Source organism: Hyla sarda, chromosome 13 (assembly GCF_029499605.1).
Source record: "Hyla sarda isolate aHylSar1 chromosome 13, aHylSar1.hap1, whole genome shotgun sequence".
NCBI lineage: Eukaryota > Metazoa > Chordata > Amphibia > Anura > Hylidae > Hyla > Hyla sarda.
In genome coordinates this window covers 33,918,765-33,937,036 of record NC_079201.1, presented here as the reverse complement: position 1 = coordinate 33,937,036, position 18,272 = coordinate 33,918,765, and the positions used below count along the sequence as shown (strand labels likewise).

At 43.1% G+C, this 18,272-nt stretch overlaps 1 protein-coding gene across 5 annotated transcripts in view; it reads right to left on the bottom strand.

Annotated features, from left to right (window-relative positions):
- Positions 1 to 17,655, bottom strand: part of UNC13D (unc-13 homolog D) — a 144,580-nt gene extending 126,925 nt beyond the window's left edge. The window contains exons 1-2 of one of the 5 annotated variants that reach the window (XM_056549659.1): positions 17,616 to 17,655; positions 12,595 to 12,658 (exon numbers count right to left, since the gene is read on the bottom strand). Coding sequence is in view for 2 of the 5 variants with exons in the window: in XM_056549658.1 (XP_056405633.1) it covers positions 17,616 to 17,618 (3 nt within the window). In the remaining 3 variants the exon portion in view is untranslated. Of the gene's footprint in view, positions 1 to 11,915; positions 11,933 to 12,594; positions 12,659 to 13,690; positions 13,755 to 17,615 lie in introns of those variants that run through there. The other 4 variants (XM_056549658.1, XM_056549657.1, XM_056549663.1 and 1 more) reach the window with 4 other exon arrangements.
- Between the last annotated feature and the right edge of the window lie 617 nt (positions 17,656 to 18,272).

The window sequence follows — 18,272 nt, the reverse complement described above, 5'->3', positions numbered from 1 at the left end:
GGAGACTGGGCCGTAGCACGGTCACGCAGGCGTGTGCGAGCATAGTATAGACCTTATTGCACTTTTCATAAAAAGTTGTTTATCATAGAGAAGGAGGAGCTCAACCTTCTGAAGAGCCAGATCACCCAATTTAGCACATGCCGCAACAAGTCGCCTCAGCACCAAGAGAGACGAAGAAACCAAAAGAGAAGCCTCCAGTCGAGAGATCTTGTTGCAAAGCTCCTGAGCATGAGCCAAGACATCTTTTTTCAGACGAGATCCCAGGGCAATAGAGTGACCCCGGACCACTGACTTATTTGCTTCCCAGAGAATAACCTGCAAGGAAACAGAGCCATCATTGTCAGCAAAATACTCAGAAATGCATGCCTGGATTGAATCCCGGGAGTGTGTAAACTTGAGCATAGAGTCATTAAGACGCCAATGACAGCGACGGGCAGGAGTAGACTGAGGAGAAAAGGAAAGTAAGACTGGACTATGGTCTGACCAGGAAATCAGTTCCAAAAGGGCATCCATAAGCATACGCACCATTGGGAGGTTCCCCAAAAAGTAGTCAATACACGTATGCAACTGATGGGGGTGAGAAAAAAAAGAAAAAGGCCGGCCCGTTGGATGGTTTATACACCAGAGATCCTACAAAGAGGAGGAGTGAATCACTCTTCAAAAAACTGCAGATGGAGGATACCTGTGGAGCTTTGCAAGAACCCTGCGGAGAAAAGGAATTTGGGAAGATTTCAGGGCATAGATATTACAGAGAAGTAAGGGTTTACCCCTCCGCCCCCCCCACAGAACCTTCAACAATAACATAGCGCCCCCCAGGATCTACAAAGCATGAAGCTGCCTGAACAGGGCAGGACCTAGAGATCAAAATGGCCACCCCGGCAACTTTCCTATCTGAGGTGGTTGAAAAAACCTGGGGATAGAGGTGATGTAAAAACTGGAGGAAGCCAGTACGATCAACGTGCGTCTCCTGAAGAAATGCAATGTCCCTTCACATTTAGAGACACACCTGACCATAACGGATACCAAGGGGAGAAAAATGCTAAGGAACAAGGACACTCACCAAGGCCCAGAGAGCGAAGAAGACCATTACAGAAGGGAGATTTCTCACAGCAGAGTCCAGGAGCAGGAGATCCAATCCCATTGAGCCTGGAGAAGGAAAAAAGAAGAGGGGAAAAACAAGGACTGGGAAGGAGATCAGACGACAAGTAAGACACAACAAAACGAAACAGAAAACACATCCAAAAACAGACCAATGACCCAAAGGTCCGTGAGGAGGCAAAGAAACACATCAAAAACCATGGAAATCAACACCTCAAGGGCACCAAACCAATTGACACAGCCTCTGAGGGGAGGTGAGAGAGAAAACTACACCAGAGGAGAACGAACTGAAAGAGGACCATTCTGCCTAGAAGTAAAAAGTGACCATTAAGTAGCAAAATACATGTCTATTGCAAATGAAAACAATAAAAAACAGAGTAAAACTAAAGACATGACAAAAAAAACAATATAACCCAGAAGAGAATGAGCACCGCAGAGGCTGCCGAAGTAGCCACAGGAACTCAGGTAAACAAGCAAACCGGAATACAGTCCACTTCAAGGAGGAGCAGATGTTGGGCACCAAGGACCAGAATAGGCAGGTTTACTACCCATCCCAGATCGTCATTTGCGAACAGGTTGCCACACAGGGGGAGATGGGGCGGAGGGGGAGTAAGACCCCAGTCCATATCCAGAGTGGAACAAAAAGCTAGGAGGTCAGAGTAGGACCGCAAAACAGCAGAGCGTCCATCCTTATGGGCATGGAGAGCAAATGGAAAGCCCCATCGATATGACACCTGATTACTTCGTAGAGCAGAAAGAAGAGGCTGAAGAAACCGCCTCTTCCGCAGGGTGATCCAAGACAAGTCCTGATACAATTGCATGGGGGCCCCATCAAAGTCAAAGTTCCGCAGAGAATGGGCCTTTGTCATAATCGCCTCCTTCAGCTGAAAGTCAGATACACAGCAAATTAAGTCCCTGGGGGAGCCTGTAGAAGATCTAGGACGGAGAGCACGGTGTGCCCTATCCAATTTTATCTTGTGAGACGGGGATTCACCAAGGACGATATTGAAAATAGCCTCCAAAGTCACATGAAGGTCTTCCTACCGAGCTGCCTTTGGAAGCCCCCGGACTCGAATATTGTTGTGTCTCCCACAGTTATCCAGATCCTCAACATGGTTCTGCAGATCACACAGAAGGTCCGATTGAGAGGCAATAGTAGATTGCAGCTGGGCGACAAAAGCTCTGGTAGAACCATGCGCCTCCTCAAGCCCCTCAACCCTGTCAGAAACATGAGCAGATATCTCTGCCCGACAAATGTCCTTAACCTCTGAGATCAGGGAGCGGAAATCCTCCTTAGTAGGTATCTGGGAAAGGAGCTGACTCCACTCAGGAGGAGCAGGAGAACTCACAGGCATGCCTGAACACTCCAAATCAGCATCAGAAATAGTATCCCAGGACACTCCTTCAAGAGCAGGTTGAGGCAAAGCAGAAACCCTGGTAGGGAGGGTGAACCCAGCTGGGAGGTGAAGCGGGGGGTCCCAGCATTCAGCTTACTGGCATGGGACATCCTCTGTGGTTCAGGAGGACAGGTAGATGATCCAGGGGAGAGCAGCAGGGTATCTCCGGGTGAACAAGCAGGTGAGACCCGAGTAGATGGATCTAGTGGTAGGGCCCAATCCACAGATGGAGCAGGTGAGGCAGGTAGGTGGCCCACAGTAGCTCTCTCAGCAGGTGCAAGGGGGTGGGAAACAAGGGCAGAGTTCAGGGGTGAGGGAGAGCCTGCTACCAGGGAGGCCCAAGATGGTGTCTGCTGGGCCTGAGGAGGGGAGGCAGAGAGTCGCAGGGCAGGTGGGCTGATGAGAAAGTGAGCCCACCTTGGGGGACACAGAGGCAAGGTATCCAGGAGACCGGGGGTCCCAGGAAGTTTGCTGCGGGACCTGAGCCTGGCTGTCAGGAGGCTCTGTTGCAGGGCCGGCCAGAAGGGAGGGCGCAGGCCCAGAAAACGTCGGCCACTCTGTGCTGGAGTGTGCGCTGGAGTGTCTATAGCAGCAGCAGAGGGAGAGCATGGCCGAAACGCAGCCCTCGCTGCGACAGGAGGGGGCTGCTGTGTCTGTCCAGGAGAGCTGGTCCGGAGAGAGGAAGCACTGCTGGAGAGGGACCAGAGACCAGCCGTGGGCCACCAATGGCGGATGTCTTCCCGGAGAAAGCGGGTAATGCCACCGGGAGGCATGGAGGAAGAGGACTGATGGACGGAGGATCCCTTCTGGGATCTGCGGGAGGTTCTCCCTATCATGTAAGTGCGGGTCATGGATGAAGATTACATGCAGGAGGCCTCAGGGAGCGGGAGCCACATCACTAAACTGCTATCTCCCTCAGAGCATCGCCACCCCCCACCCCCACACACAAACACACACATAAGCCTATTTTCATTTAAACTTGCAGCATGTTTCCCACTGCGAGTTTGAAAGAGGGCAAGCTCTCCGCTGCAAATTTTCGTCAGCGGAGTCTCAACTGCGAAAAATCTGCTGCAGACCCTATTGAAGTCAATACGGCCTGAAGCAGGTTTTCAGGAGCTGACTTTCTGCTGCCAAAAATCTTCTGTGGAGAGCCCTTCCTCTTTCAAACTCGCATTGGGTAACACGCTGCAAGTTTTAATAAAAACAGACCACAATTGGGAGGTTAATAACCACCTCTCTAACACAGAAACTTATGAAAGGTGTACCAGTGACCAAACTAAATGAGTTATTGATAGATTGCGCACCTTCTTAAGGGTCAGCATGGAGATGGGGGTATTGGCAGAAGAGACAGCCGAACGTCTATTACCCAAAAATCCTGTCCCTGCTAGATGGTATTTATTATTGAAGGTGCATAAGTCGCAGTGGTGACCCCCAGGGCGACCTCTAGTTGCGGGGATCAGCTCGGCGACTGGATGTTTTTGTGTGGCAGAGCGGATTCCATCTAGCGTCGATTGATGCTGAATGTCTGTACACCCGCATCCCCCATGATGTGGGTGTACAGGCTATGGGCAATTTTTTGTCCCATACGGATAAGTCAGATTCCTTTGGCGTTTTGTTTCTACTTCTTTGAAGTTCATTTTGGAGGAAAAAAAATTTCATGTATGATACACAATGGTACAGACAGACACAGGGGACGGGTATGGTGTCCCCCGTGTTCTGTACATATGCAGGACACTTAGGGAGCCAACTCATCTTCTCTAGTCCATATAGTTAAGAAGAAAGTACAGGCAACTCACCACGTTGTAGTAAATTCGTGTTTATTGCTGGGACATGCAGGTAAAGCGGCTTCACGCCACACCGGGATGCCGAACACTAGTGCGTTAACCGATGACAGCTGTTTCTTTCCTTTCAGGAACTTCAACAGATCTTCCTTTCAGGAACTTCAGAGACGATCTGTTGAAGTTCCTGAAAGGAAAGAAACAGCTGTCATCGGTTAACGCACTAGTGTTCGGCATCCCGGTGTGGCGTGAAGCCGCTTTACCTGCATGTCCCAGCAATAAACACGAAGTTACTACAACGTGGTGAGTTGCCTGTACTTTCTTCTTAACTATATGGATTTGCATTCACCTTATCACTATCGTAGTACATGAGCACCACCACATGAAGACACGCTGCTAGCTAGAGTGCGCATATAGACTATTCAAGGGAGAATATAGAGGGAGAGCAGTGCCAGCACTTCACTTTCTGTTATGAAACCTTGTGATCATCTTCTCTAGTGCCAACCCTTTCACCCGTCATCTTAAATTATATCTCCGGTATGTTGATGACGTGCTAGTAGTGTGGGATGGCACTAGAGAAGAGTTTGAAGCCTTTGTTACCTACTTTCATTTAAACAATCACGCTAATATGTTCTTTACAAGCCATTTCGGTGATACTCACTAGAGATGAACAAACTTACAGTATATTCGATTCGTCACGAACTTCTCAGCTCGGCGGTTGCTGACTTTTCCTGCATAAATTAGTTCAGCTTTCCGGTGCTCCGGTGGGCTGGAAAAGGTGGATACAGTCCTAGGAAAGAGTCTCCTAGGACTGTATCCACCTTTTCCAGCCCATGGGAGCACCTGAAAGCTGAACTAATTTATGCAGGAAAAGTCAGCAACCGCCGAGCAGAGAAGTTCGTGATGAATCGAATTTACTGTAAGTTCGCTATTCTCTAATACTCACCTTGACTTTCTCAATGTGAACATCGATGTAACCAATGGCAACATCTCCACATCAGGCTATAGGAAGGAAATAGTTAAAAACTCTCTGCTACATTATAAAAGTTCACATTTACCACATGTAAAAAACTCTATCCCTTAAAGTCAGATGGTACGAAGAGTAAATAGTGATTTTGGGGTCTTTTTGCAACAGGCAGAAGATTTAAAATCTCGATTAATGCAGAGAGGTTGTCCTGAATATAATTGAAGCAGCTCTGGGTAGAGCCAAAAATCTCGATAGGAACATATTACTTACCAGTAAAAGCCGTAGGTGGAAAGAACATGACAGGAAGAAAAGATTCATGTTTGCATTTAGAAATACACCTCTTAATCAGGTCATTAAAAATTCAATATAAAGGCATTGGTTTATGATTGAAAATTATCCTGATTTTAAGCATGTTGCAATTCATAAACCAATAATGACTTTCAAAAGAACAGGCACAATAGGAGATTACATTAAAAATAAGTAAAAACAAATAGTCCACAAAAGGTCTACGAATTGGTTACATGACACGATCCCTCTGGGTAATTTTCCTTGCAAGAGCTGCTCTTTTTGTCAGCATAATTTAGTTAAACGGAATTTCCGAGTAGGAAACATAATTTAGTTAAACGGAATTTCCAGTTCATAACTTGCAAGAGTACCCACGTAGTCTACTGCATTTGCTGCCCATGTGGTAGATTTTATGTGGGGAAAACAAAAAGACCCCTTTTTCATTGCATTCAAGAACACCTTTATTCTCTTAGGACAGAGAAGGGAGCAACTTGTTTCATTTCCCATATTAAGGAGATTCATAGCAGCAGTCCTGCTGAATTAAAATTTATGGGTCTTGAAAGAGTTTATTCAAGGCCTGGGATGGATCGCGACACTCGTTTGCTACAGCAGGAAGCCAAGTGTATCATCCATTTGGATGCCACTGGAGCTCTGGGGCTAAACGAGTGTAGCGATTTCTCCTAGTTTTTATAATTATTGGCCTTTTTTGGTTGTTGCACGTCACGTTTTGTGATTTCCCTGATTTTGTTGATTTTAATTATGCATTGAAACTATGTTTTTATTTTCTAGCATATTTTATTACACAATTTGGTTTTTGCTGTTGCTAAGGGTTTTTCCCACTTTTGCCCATGTATAAAAACCCTGGGAGCTTCCCCCTCAGAGAGGCCGGATGAAGCGTCACCTATGACATGAAACGATTCGTTGCCCTACTCCACACCTGTGTTCCACTCGCCCACTTTCCTGACCCTACGCTGTTTGGAATGATTCCTGCATGATGTCTGATGCTGTGCATTTTCTAGAATAAAGCTGCTTGTGTTCCCCGAAGTGCAGTCCTTCTTTCTTTATGTATCCATTTAATAAAAATATGCTCGTGTGAACTAGCCCTTAGAGTTTAGAGTTTAAATGAAAACTGACATCATCTTCACCCGCACTAACCTGCAGGGACAGCCTAAGGCTTTGTTCACACAACGGAATGTCCACACAGTGAATCTCCATGCAGACATTACACAAACTGTGGGGCACCCGTCAAAAATGTTTTGTCTCCTGGACAGTTATGCATTCCGTGCAGACTCTGCACAAAGAAGGAAAGTGTTTATTCTTTGTGCGGACACGGAAATTAGAATTGTCGTGCCAGAAACATCTGTCACGAAAATTCAGCCGTGTGCCCAGAGCAGCAGAATACCGTTGAATTCAAATTCTGACTTGTGAACATGGCCGAATAGTGCCATGTTAAATTATCACTGTAATAAATATATACCTTATGAGAATAAAAGGGTCAGAAATAAAAGAAAACCAAAGGGGCAATAAATGACAAAAATAAAGCATTTAAAATACTAACACAGGACAGCAGTGAAGAAGCATTAAAAAGCTATAGAGAAAAATGCTGAATATGTAAAAAACAAATAAAAGCCGCAAAAATAAATACAGAAAGACTCATTGCTAAAGAGAGTAAAACTAACCTCAAAATGTTCTTTAACTATAATAATAACAAAAAGTTCAAAAATGAAAGTGTGAGCCCCTTAAAAAATGATGGGGAAGAAATTATAAACGGGGATCAGGAAAAAGCAAATATATTAAACAAATTCTTCTCCACTGTATTCACTGAGGAAAATGAAATGGCAAGTGAAATACAGTGAGATAAGGTAAACTCCCCAGTACAGGTCACCTGTCTAACCCAGGAAGAAGTACAGTGCCACCTACAAAAAATCAAAACAGACAAATCACCACGTCCGGATGGCATTCACCCCCGTGTTCTAAAGGGATTAAGTAATGTTATAGACAGACCCCTATTTTTAATATTCCGGGACTAGATCTATAGCAACAAGGACTGTTCCCCTGGACTGGCGCATAGCAAATGTGGTACCAATATTTAAAAAGGGAACAAAAAGGTGACCCCGGCAATTATAGACTTTGTTAGTTTAACCTCTGTTGTATGTAAATTGTTTGAGGGTTTTCTAAGAGATGCTATTTTGGAATATCTTGTATGACTCCATATCAGCATGGCTTTATGAGGGATCGGTCCTGCCAAACTAACCTGATCAGCTTCTATGAGGAGGTGAGCTCCAGACTGGACCAGGGGCAATCGCTGGATGTCGTATATCTGGATTTTTCCAAAGCATTTGGTACGGTGCCACATAAAAGGTTGGTGCATAAAATGAGAAGGATCGGGATGGGGGACAATGTGTGTAAGTGGCTAAGTAACTGGCTCAGTGATAGGAAACAGAGGGTGGTTATTAATGGTACCTATTCTGATTGGGTGACTGTTACTAGTGGGGTACCAGAGGGGGTCCATCTTGGGTCCTGTTCTGTTTAATATATTTATTAATGACCTTGTAGAGGGGTTGAATAGTAAAGTAACAATCTTTGCAGATGATACAAAACTCTGTAAAGCGGTAAACACAATAGAGGACAGAGCACTATTACAACTGGATCTGGATAGGTTAGAGGTTTAGGCTGGGAAGTGGCAAATGAGGTTCAACACTGATAAATGTAAGGTAATGCACATGGGGAGGAAAAATCCGGGCTGGGATTATGTATTAAATGGGAGAACACTTGGGATGACTGATATAGAAAAGGACTTAGGAGTCTTAGTTAACAGTAAATTTAGCTGTAGTGACCAGTGTCCGGCAGCTGCTGCCAAGGCTAATAAAATCATGGGGTGCATCAATAGGGGCATAGATGCCCACGACAAGGAAATAATTCTACCGCTGTACAAATCCCTAGTCAGACTACACATGGAATACTGTGTACAGTACCGGGCACCAGTGTACAAGAAAGATATAGTTGAGCTGGAGAGGATTCAAAGACGGGCAACCAGGGTAATACGGGGAATGGGAGGACTACAGTACCCAGAAAGATTATCAGAATTAGGGTTATTTAGTTTACAAAAAAGAAGGCATAGGGGCGACCTAATAACTATGTATAAATATATATAAATCAGGGGGCAGTACAGAGATCTCTCCCATAACCTATTTATACCCAGGACTGTATCTATAACAAGGGGGCATCCTCTTCGTTTAGAGGAAAGAAGTTTTCTACACCAGCACAGCAAGGGGTTCTTTACTATAAGAGCAGTGAGACTGTGGAATTCTCTCCCAGAGGAGGTGGTCATGGTGAACTCTGTAAAAGAGTTCAAAAGGGGTCTGGATGCATTTTTGGAGAGTAATAACATCGCTGGTTATGTATACTAGATTTATAGGGACAGAATGTTGATTCAGGGATTTATTCTGACTGCCATATTGGAGTCGGGAAGGAATTTTTACCTCTAGTATGAGTTTTTTTTTGCCTTCCTCTGGATCAACTCAGTAGGGACTCAGTAGGGATATATGTTGAACTTGATGGACTCTGGTCTTTTTTCAACCTCATGAACTATGTTACTATGATTAAAGTGTTTTTATGTTTTTTTTTTCATTTCTCATTTTTCTATATATATCATCTGTAATCTTAATATGCAAATTAGTTGGTTTGGTGCACTCAGGCATTCCCTAGCTCTGTGTATTACAGTTGCAACTTGGCTGTTAACAAAATAGCCAAATCACAGAAAAGTCATAAAAAGTTGCATGCAACATGCATTGAGGTCAATGGTGGTAAAGTCATATTCAACTTGTGACCAGCAACCAAAGATGGATTGTTGCGACAGTCATGTCACAATCATGCTTTGTTGCATTTAACATGCAACACCATTCACTAATATCACAGACGACATGGCGCAATCTTTGTGTCACATAACCAAAGTCGTTCTGTAGTCCTAGCCTTACTATTCAGAGCAGTGCCCTATTTATAAAATGTTTATATTTAAATGATTTCAGTCTTATATATTGCAACTATTAAAATGTGCATGAGATAACTAGACAGTTAAAATGACAAATAGAGTTACATAGAGAGAAATAGAAAAATAGAGACATAGATAAATATTAATATTGGGTGCATAAGTGGAACAAGAAAAAGAAACTGTCCTCCTCCGTACACACTATAAAAACATACAGGAAACCCACACATTAGGAAAACAGAGTGACACAATAGATCTATTAGGCAGAAGAAGAGGCTGACTTCCTCTGAACGATAAATAGAAGTTTTACTGTAAGCAATCTATGGGACTTTTCCACCTAGTTTGTAGATGTTCTATATCTATATTTTAAAATAAAAAATTCCAAAATTTCCATCACAACAAGCTCCTGTGCTTGGTTTAATATAACCTATTTATTCTCTTCAAATAAATCTAAACCAATGTTTATTTTGGGATTTATTGTGAGAGGTGAAATATCCAAATAAAATTATGTTTTTTTGTCTCAAAAACTGCAGTCCCTCCCATTGAATTAAGGGACTTCTTTTGGCCCTTTTTAAAAATTATTTTTTGGAACTTTTAAGGGACTATTTTTGGCCGTTTCTCGTCTAATCAAATATGGTTTTGCAAACTGTATATTAGCATTTGCTGTAGTAAAAAAAAAAAAAAAAACAGACAGGACTTGCAAAATAATACTTTTTTTGAGGCTTAGGCCCCGTTCATACTACGGAATTCTCGCGGATGAATTCATCCGCGAGCGGAGCTTCCGCCTGGCGACCGCCGACGAAAATACTTTGGCGCTAGGGCCGAGGGGCACTGAGCCGTCACCATTGACGGCTATGCAGTGCATTCGGAATCTGTGCAAAGAATGAACATGTTCTTTCCGCCGCTGAAATTCCGCAGTGTGAACGGGTCTCGCGGAAACCCGTTCACACTAATGTTAAAGTTCACACCGCGGAATTCCGCCCGGAAATTCAGTGGGAATTCCGTAGTGTGAACGGGGCCTTAAACTGAGTTTTAAAATACAGCATATTTATTAGTCTTAGTGTAATATGCTTCCACTTTGCATAGATTTATCTTGACAAACTAAGTAACTATGTGGTTTATATACTACATGGGGTATATCGCTGGATGGTATCTGTACTGTTCTCATTTTGCACTTTTCTTATGTTCATTACAGTGTCCCGTTGTGTAGGGATTACCTGGCACAGAAGGTCCAGAAACACTGCTCTAGAACACAACAAGCTTGCAAGTCTTTGTTATTTGGAATACCAATAGAGACATATGCAGCCCACCAAACATGGAGGAGCGTCCTGACAGAGATCTCCAGCTTTAATCATACCTCTAATAAGACACTCTAAGAGTGCTACAGAGCGTCTAAGCATTACCAGCATGATGGTGTAACTCCCCCACCTGCGTAGCATGACCGTGGTCCTCTTGAAGATGTTTCAAGCATGATAGTGGTCTCAGGTCAAGGAGGCTACTTATGACGTGACCTCACCTGGGTGACCCTGCACAGTTTTTCAAAGTGGTTGAGGCAGACTAAGTCAGTCAATGCATAGTAAGGCTGGGTTCACTACACGTTTTCTCCCATACGGGAGCACATACGGTAGGGGAGATCTAAAACCTTGCGCTCCCGTATGTGCTCCATTATGTAATTAATTTCGAGTGAAACATTTTAGGTCCGGGGAAAAAGCGCATACAGCGCAAAAATGAGCCAATCGGACCGAACGTTTCACTCCGGCCGGCTCATTGAAATTAATTACATACAGGAGCGCATACGAAAGCATACGGGAGCGTGAGGTTTTAGCTCTCCCCTGCCGTATGCGCTCCCGTATGGGAGAAAACGTGATGTGAACCCAGCCTAACAGTGTGAGAAGCTGCAGCCTTCTGCAAGCACCAACAAGTCAAAAGTTTCTTGACAATAAACTTTTTAAAAATTAAATAGTTGTTAGGGCACACACTTACGGTAATTTTTTATTTTATTTTTTATCTATATACTATTTAAAATCTTATATAGACCTTTTACTTTATATATATATTTTTTTCTTAGTGAAAAATAATTGCGGCTCATGCACAAATACATTTCTGACCCAATGCAGAAAAAACTTAGACACCCCTGCAATAAAAGATTCTAAGATTGCAGTCAACCTAAGAGGGCCAAAGATCCCTCTGCCATATAAAAAAGCAGCAGTACTAAAACGACATGTGAAAGTAAGGGAGCGGGGGTGACGATTTTGCAAATTTGGAGTGATTTTTCTATAACTAGGCCCACAGAATGTACTGGTACACGGTCTGTACATTCACGGCACATTGGAAATGGTCTTCATGTGGTTGTAAATGAAGAGGAAGGCTATGGACCTTATTGATATTGATCCCGGCCTTACTTTTTTGTAAATACTGGTTGTTTGTTCTCTGGTCATTGGAGGAGATATATCAAAACCTATCCAGAGGAAAATTTGTCCAGTTGCCCATAGCAACCAATCAGATTGCTTCTTTCATTTTGCAGAGGCCTTGTTAAAACTGAAAGAAGCAAGTTGATTGGTTGCTATGGGCAACTGAGAGTGAAAGTATCTCTTCATCGAGTGCGTGACACAGAAGATAAAGATTTCCCGTCATTTGATGACATGCTCATATCTTAACATCCATCTTAGATCTTACATAGTAACCCTTAATAATACTCTACACATATTCCATATAAAGCTGACCTTTATTATTTAGCAACACTTATTTAATTCATCCAGCCTTCAGACTTCATTCATCCAGAAAGTCACTTAGAGTTAAATGATTCAGCTCTGCTACATCTGTACTATTGACGGCAGCCATTCAAGTAACAAGTCTGTTGGTCTGAATGTAAGAATGTTGTATTGTGCAGTGCGTTCAACGCACTGCACAATACAACATTCTTGCATTCAGATCATTGAGTTGTTTTTTTGTAATATAAGTCATACTGAGACAGACAATAATATTTGTATCTGTGCGCTGTTTGCTTCCTGGAAAATATACAGGTTACATGATACTGCAAACTGTTAAAAAAAAAAAAAAGTAAATAAACTTCTTACGTACCTGGTATGTGGCGAGGAATTTGGCTTTGCTGCAGATTATGGACTGACGTGGACTTTAGCCTTTTCTAGAGACAACTCAAACACAGCCGCATTTACTAAGCTGTATGAGCATGACACTTTCAAACAGTATACACCAATGGGACTAGTGTGTCATAAAAGATACATTACCGAAGCAGTACATTGCTTGTGAACCTACTAAGTCTGTACCATACCAAGGCACACTAGGTAATAGATGACTGATTCCTACAAAAGGAACTGCTGGTGAACACATAGCTGTCACTCTGAAACTGATCGTCATGAAGGAGACAAGGGGTTTTGGCAGGGTGTGGCAATATTACATAACTCCCAACATAAAACTGACTGCTGTTTTGAAATGTTATACCAGAACACTGTGGGAAGTACATACAGACTTCCCAACAACAACAAAAAAAACTCATCCAGCGAGATAATAGCATGAGATAATAGCATAAGGGTGCGTTCACACTGAGCAAATCATGAGGAATTCACGTCGAAAAATTTACGGGCGGATTTTTTTATTTTTGTGCGGAATTTGCGTGGAATTTGCACGGAATTGCATGCGGAAATGGGGGAGAAAGAAGTGTAGGGTTTTTCAGCCATTTCCGCACAAATTCTGTGCAAATTCCACGCAAAACGATGTCGGGCGGATTTTTTTTTTACCATTGACTTCTATTGGATTCTGCTAGCGGATTCCGCTTGAAGAATGAACATGCTCTTTCTTCAAGCGGAATGGAATTCAGTGTCGGAATTCCGCTAGCAGAATTTCCGCAGTGTGAACAGGACAGTGGAAAAAACATTAAAGTCAATGGGCAGAGGAGATGTGAATTAATTTGAAGCGGAGAATTCAAGAGGAATTACTCGAATAAATTCCTCTTGAATTACTCAGTGTGAACGCACCCTAAGGCATTCTTTGCTCCAGGGTTTCCTTCATCTGCAGTGTCCTGATCTTTGAATGATCAATGTCAAAATCCAAAATATTGTACATCTTGACAAAATATTAACCTTTCATCAACATTTTTTATTTCCTTTTAATAGAAATAATGGCTTATTTAAAAAAAGACCACTATGGGTCCCCCTACCATTTAGAACACTGCCCTGTCCAGCTGCAGAATCATCTTTGTCTCAGCTGAAGTGCAATCTGGAAAGTGCAGGAAGGAAGCGTGGGACCAGCACTTCTCTGCTCACTCCTGTCCTGTCTATTAGACTCATGTCTGAAAACAGAAATGAGGGGGTACAGAGCAGTGATTGGATGAAGAGACACAGCACACCAGACTCAGAAAGGAAGTGAATGCATGGTGAGTGAGGGCGGGCTCAGTGCTTTCCTCGGACACGCCCCTTCCTAAACAGTGGACGTCAAAATGAGTGAGCAGCAGAACAGAGGGATTTGTGAGCCAAATACAAATGCTAGACATATAAAAAAGACATATAAAGCATCTGCAGGACCTAGTGAGGTAGATATACAAGCAAATACATTTTATCTGTCATATGACAGGTAAGCTTTAATGGCACACAAGTAAAGTTAAACATTATAGAGCAATCCAGAAAAAATTACTTAGCAAAACGCGCACAAAATCTTACTCAAATTGTGCAAAAAAACTAATGTACATGTCGTGTTATGTTATGCACTACGGCCGCCCACGCTGGCCATGAGCGCATGGTCCCGTTACCTGCTGCTGCCGGTGGGGCTGGGTCTCGCATTGCGGGAGGCGTCCACTTGCGAGCCCCAGTCCGTCACTCACCGGGTGTTTCTCCTGCCCCCGCGTCTGCCTCTCTGCTCCGTGCGTGTCCCCGTCCCCTAGGGCGCGCGCTTGCCGGAACTTTAAGATTTAAAGGGCCAGTGCGCTCATTAGTGTAATTCCCCTGTGGCTCATTGAAAAATTGCTCCACCCTCCTCACTTCCCTGCCAGATCTATGTTGCCTTGAGCCTGAGAGAAAGCATTCCTGTATTTGCCTTGCTGTGTATCTGATCCTTTGCTCTGTGACCTGACCTTGCTCCTTGCCACCTGCCTAATGACCATTTGCTATGTTCCTGACTATGCTACTGTGCCGCCTGCCCTGACCTTCTGCTATCCTGACTACGAGTTGCCTTATCCCTCCTGTGTCTCGCATCTCCTGAGCCACCTGTGTGGTCGAGCCGTGCCAGGGGTAGCGACCTGGGTGCCGCCTGCCATAGCAAGACAGCAGCACTTTAAAACCAGCAGCCCTTTAGACTCCGCTCCCTGCTACGGTCCGAATCATCTGCCACACAGGTCCAGCAGATCCACATCCACCGGGGTTCCTGTCTTCTGAAACGTGAGTGTTACATCATGCCCCAAATTAGTTCTGTCTTTTTTAAAACTAGTCTGGTGAGGCTGAAGTGTGCTTGGAAATGACTAGATTGTGGGGGGAATTTACTAATCGTTTCATCCTGCCCCCATTGGATTCTGCAGATTCATTAAGATATGCTGGCCTCTAATAAAACTATAGCTACAGCTGCTTTACCTACCTGAATTTAGTGTATTTTGCTGTGTTTTGTGGATTTCAATCCTGTGTAGATGTTGTTTTGTTTCTTGTTTTAATTTAAAACTAAACCAATAAAAACATAAATAAGAAAATTCCAGTGCAAGCTAGAAGATTTCAGCTATTTCTATATATATAAGCCCACCCTTTTTTTTCAGGATGGTGAAAGCAGCATAGTCACACAAAAAAAATAGCTTTGCACAAAAATGTGTGACTTTTTACAACAAATGCAGATGTACAAGGGATGATAAATTTACCCCTATATTCAGACTACTGAACTCAGACGATCCATGGGTATGCCATAGTATACATTGTACTATACAGACATATACACGAATTGTGGGCTACTTTTAATATGTGAGCGTAGTACAGTAGAATCTCCCAATAGCGGACATTGACAGGGAAAAAAAAGTGTCCGCTATTGAGAGATGTCCCCTTCTGGGAAAAAAGGCTCAAAAATCTTTCTAAATGACCGAATACTGCACTTACTCCAGAGTGTAATTACCTATAAAACGCAATATTACAGTAGAATCTCCCTGTGACCTTTAACGTAATTACGTATAAAACACAATATTACAGTAGAATCTCCCAGTGCCCTTTAATCACCCTTTATCTCTCCCTGTACCATTTTATCCCCCCCTCCCGCAGTGCCATTTTATTCCCCTTCTTGATTCCTCCAATGCCACTTCATTCCTCCCCCCTTGAACCACTGTGCCATTTCATTCCCCCTTTAAACCCTATGCCACTTTATTCCCCTGTGCCCTGTGCCAAATCATCCCCTCCTTACCCCCCGTGCCAGATAATTTTCCCTTGATCCCCCATGTGCCATTTCATTCCCCCTTTATTACCCTCTGTGCAAATTCATCACCCGCTTTTTACAACCCCTTATGCCATTTCATCCCCCCCCCTTCATCCCTGTGCCATTTCTTCCCCCTGTGCCATTTCATTCCCCATTTACCCCCCTGTGCCACTTTATTCCCCTGTGCCCTGTGCCAAATCTTTCTCCACCCTCACCCCTTGTGCCACATCACTTTTACCCTTCCCTTCTCCCCCTGTTGTCCTTCTTTCCTGGCCAGCAGGCTCAGGTGTAGGGGCTCTCGGCGGGTTTGACCTTCTCTTGACGTTCACTGCACATAAAAATTATTTTATCCTAAATAATCCCTTCTTAATTTTTTTTTAACCTTTTAGGGATTACTATTTAACAATTTAATTTTGCATCTTAGTTGAAAATAAAATAGCTGTATGCTACCACTCTATACTAGATATCACTGTGGCACAGGTTGCCATTAGGGCAACACTTAATGTCCTTTTACATGGGGAGATTATTGTTATTAGGAGCACTGACTTAGTCAGTTAGGATACAGAAAGCCTTTGCAAAGGCCAATTGTTGGGAGTAAACAGCACCTCAAACAATAGTTTGTGTGGCCGTTTACTTCCATTACTGATGAGATGTGTTGCTGACAAAAGATGATTTTTTTAGGGCTACATAAAAGATGTGATAAGTCGAAGAACAAGCATCTGTTGGCTGATTGCAGGCCCAGTGTAAAAGGACCTTTAGAGTAGGGTCCCAGGTAGATTACGTGCAGGTTATTTTAGGCTGTGCAGTGGAAATAGCCTGTATATTCTACTATGAGCTTCCCGTGGCAGCACTGTGTGTGTAGTAAGGTTTGGAGGTGGGGTCATCACGCCAAAGTGACTGTGACGCGCATGCCTCCCTCCAAACCTCACTGCACACACAGGACTGCCGCAGGTATCCCTGGGTGCCTGCTCATAGGAGAATATTTCCAGCTGTGCAGCAGATTTTGCCACTGTGCTATACGCTGTGTATACGCTACGTCTGACCCTTCTCTGGGTGTGGATAAACGGCGGGAGTACTCAACACACAGATCTGGGTTCTAGATTCCCCAGGCTGACTGCAGAGGTGTTCTTCAGTCTCAATTCGGGTTACTGGTAAACCTGATGATCCAATCGAAGAAGGGAATTCACTAACATCATAGTGCAGATAATAACTGTGGTGGTCAAAGGGTTAAAGGGGTTTTACAATAGGTCTAAACTGATGCATTATATGAAATGAAAAATATTTGCAAATACAAATAATTATCAGCAATCAATTACTTTTGAAAGGCAGCCCTGCCACTATAGGCTGGATGCTCTCATGTTTTTTGCTTGTTGCCATGGGATACGTCCTGTAGGCAGTCTTCTCTTCTGGTCAGGCATGCTCAGTCGCTCAGTTCTCTTCACACAGTGAATATACAGACAAATACACTGCAGTATACATCTGCAACACTGGCCTATCAGAAGCTTCTAGAAGTACCTCATTTACTGTAGTAAATATGTATGAGGGAGTCCGGTTTAATATTCACTGGGCAGGATAAAGTAAATAAACCTCATATAATATGATGTCCTGTAGTAGCTTTTATATTACAGTCTGTAACACTAAAGGGGAAAGATATTATTCACTATAATAAGACTGTAGTTGTGTGAGAAGAGAAGAGATAACTTTACCATTATGAAGATAATATTCTCAATGCAGCACAGGAATGAGCGTCTGCACTAATGACTGCTGGGAAATTAAGTTCAGAGAAAATCATGTGACAGTCAGAAGCCCCGCCCACCACACAGATTTTCTAATAAAAAGGAGAAAGGATATAAAAAGGCAAGGAAATAATCTCATGTCTGCATTATTTTTCAGACGCAGATGTTTATTTTCATTCTTCCTAATAATATATATATATATATATATTTTTTTTTTTCCTTACACTCCCCACCCCAAGCACCTGCCCCGTACGACCGACTGACCGACTCCCGGGAAGGACAAAAAATTTTTTACAAAAATTATATATATATATATATATATATATATATATATATATAAATATGTAAATTTTACAAAGGATATTTCAGGATTCATTCCCAAACAAAATATTAAGTGGGCATAATATCTGAACTAGAGGTAGGGGGTCATCTTGATAATAGTGACCACAACATAATAAGTTTTCATTTATCCTATAAGAGGATGTCTACTAGTGGGGCTACAAAAACATTAAACTTCAATAAGGCCATTTTTCATTAACTAAGAGGACCTCAGTGGCATAGATTGGGACCATGCCCTCAGTAGTAAAAGTACACAAGCTAAAACACCAAGTAACAAAAAAAACACAC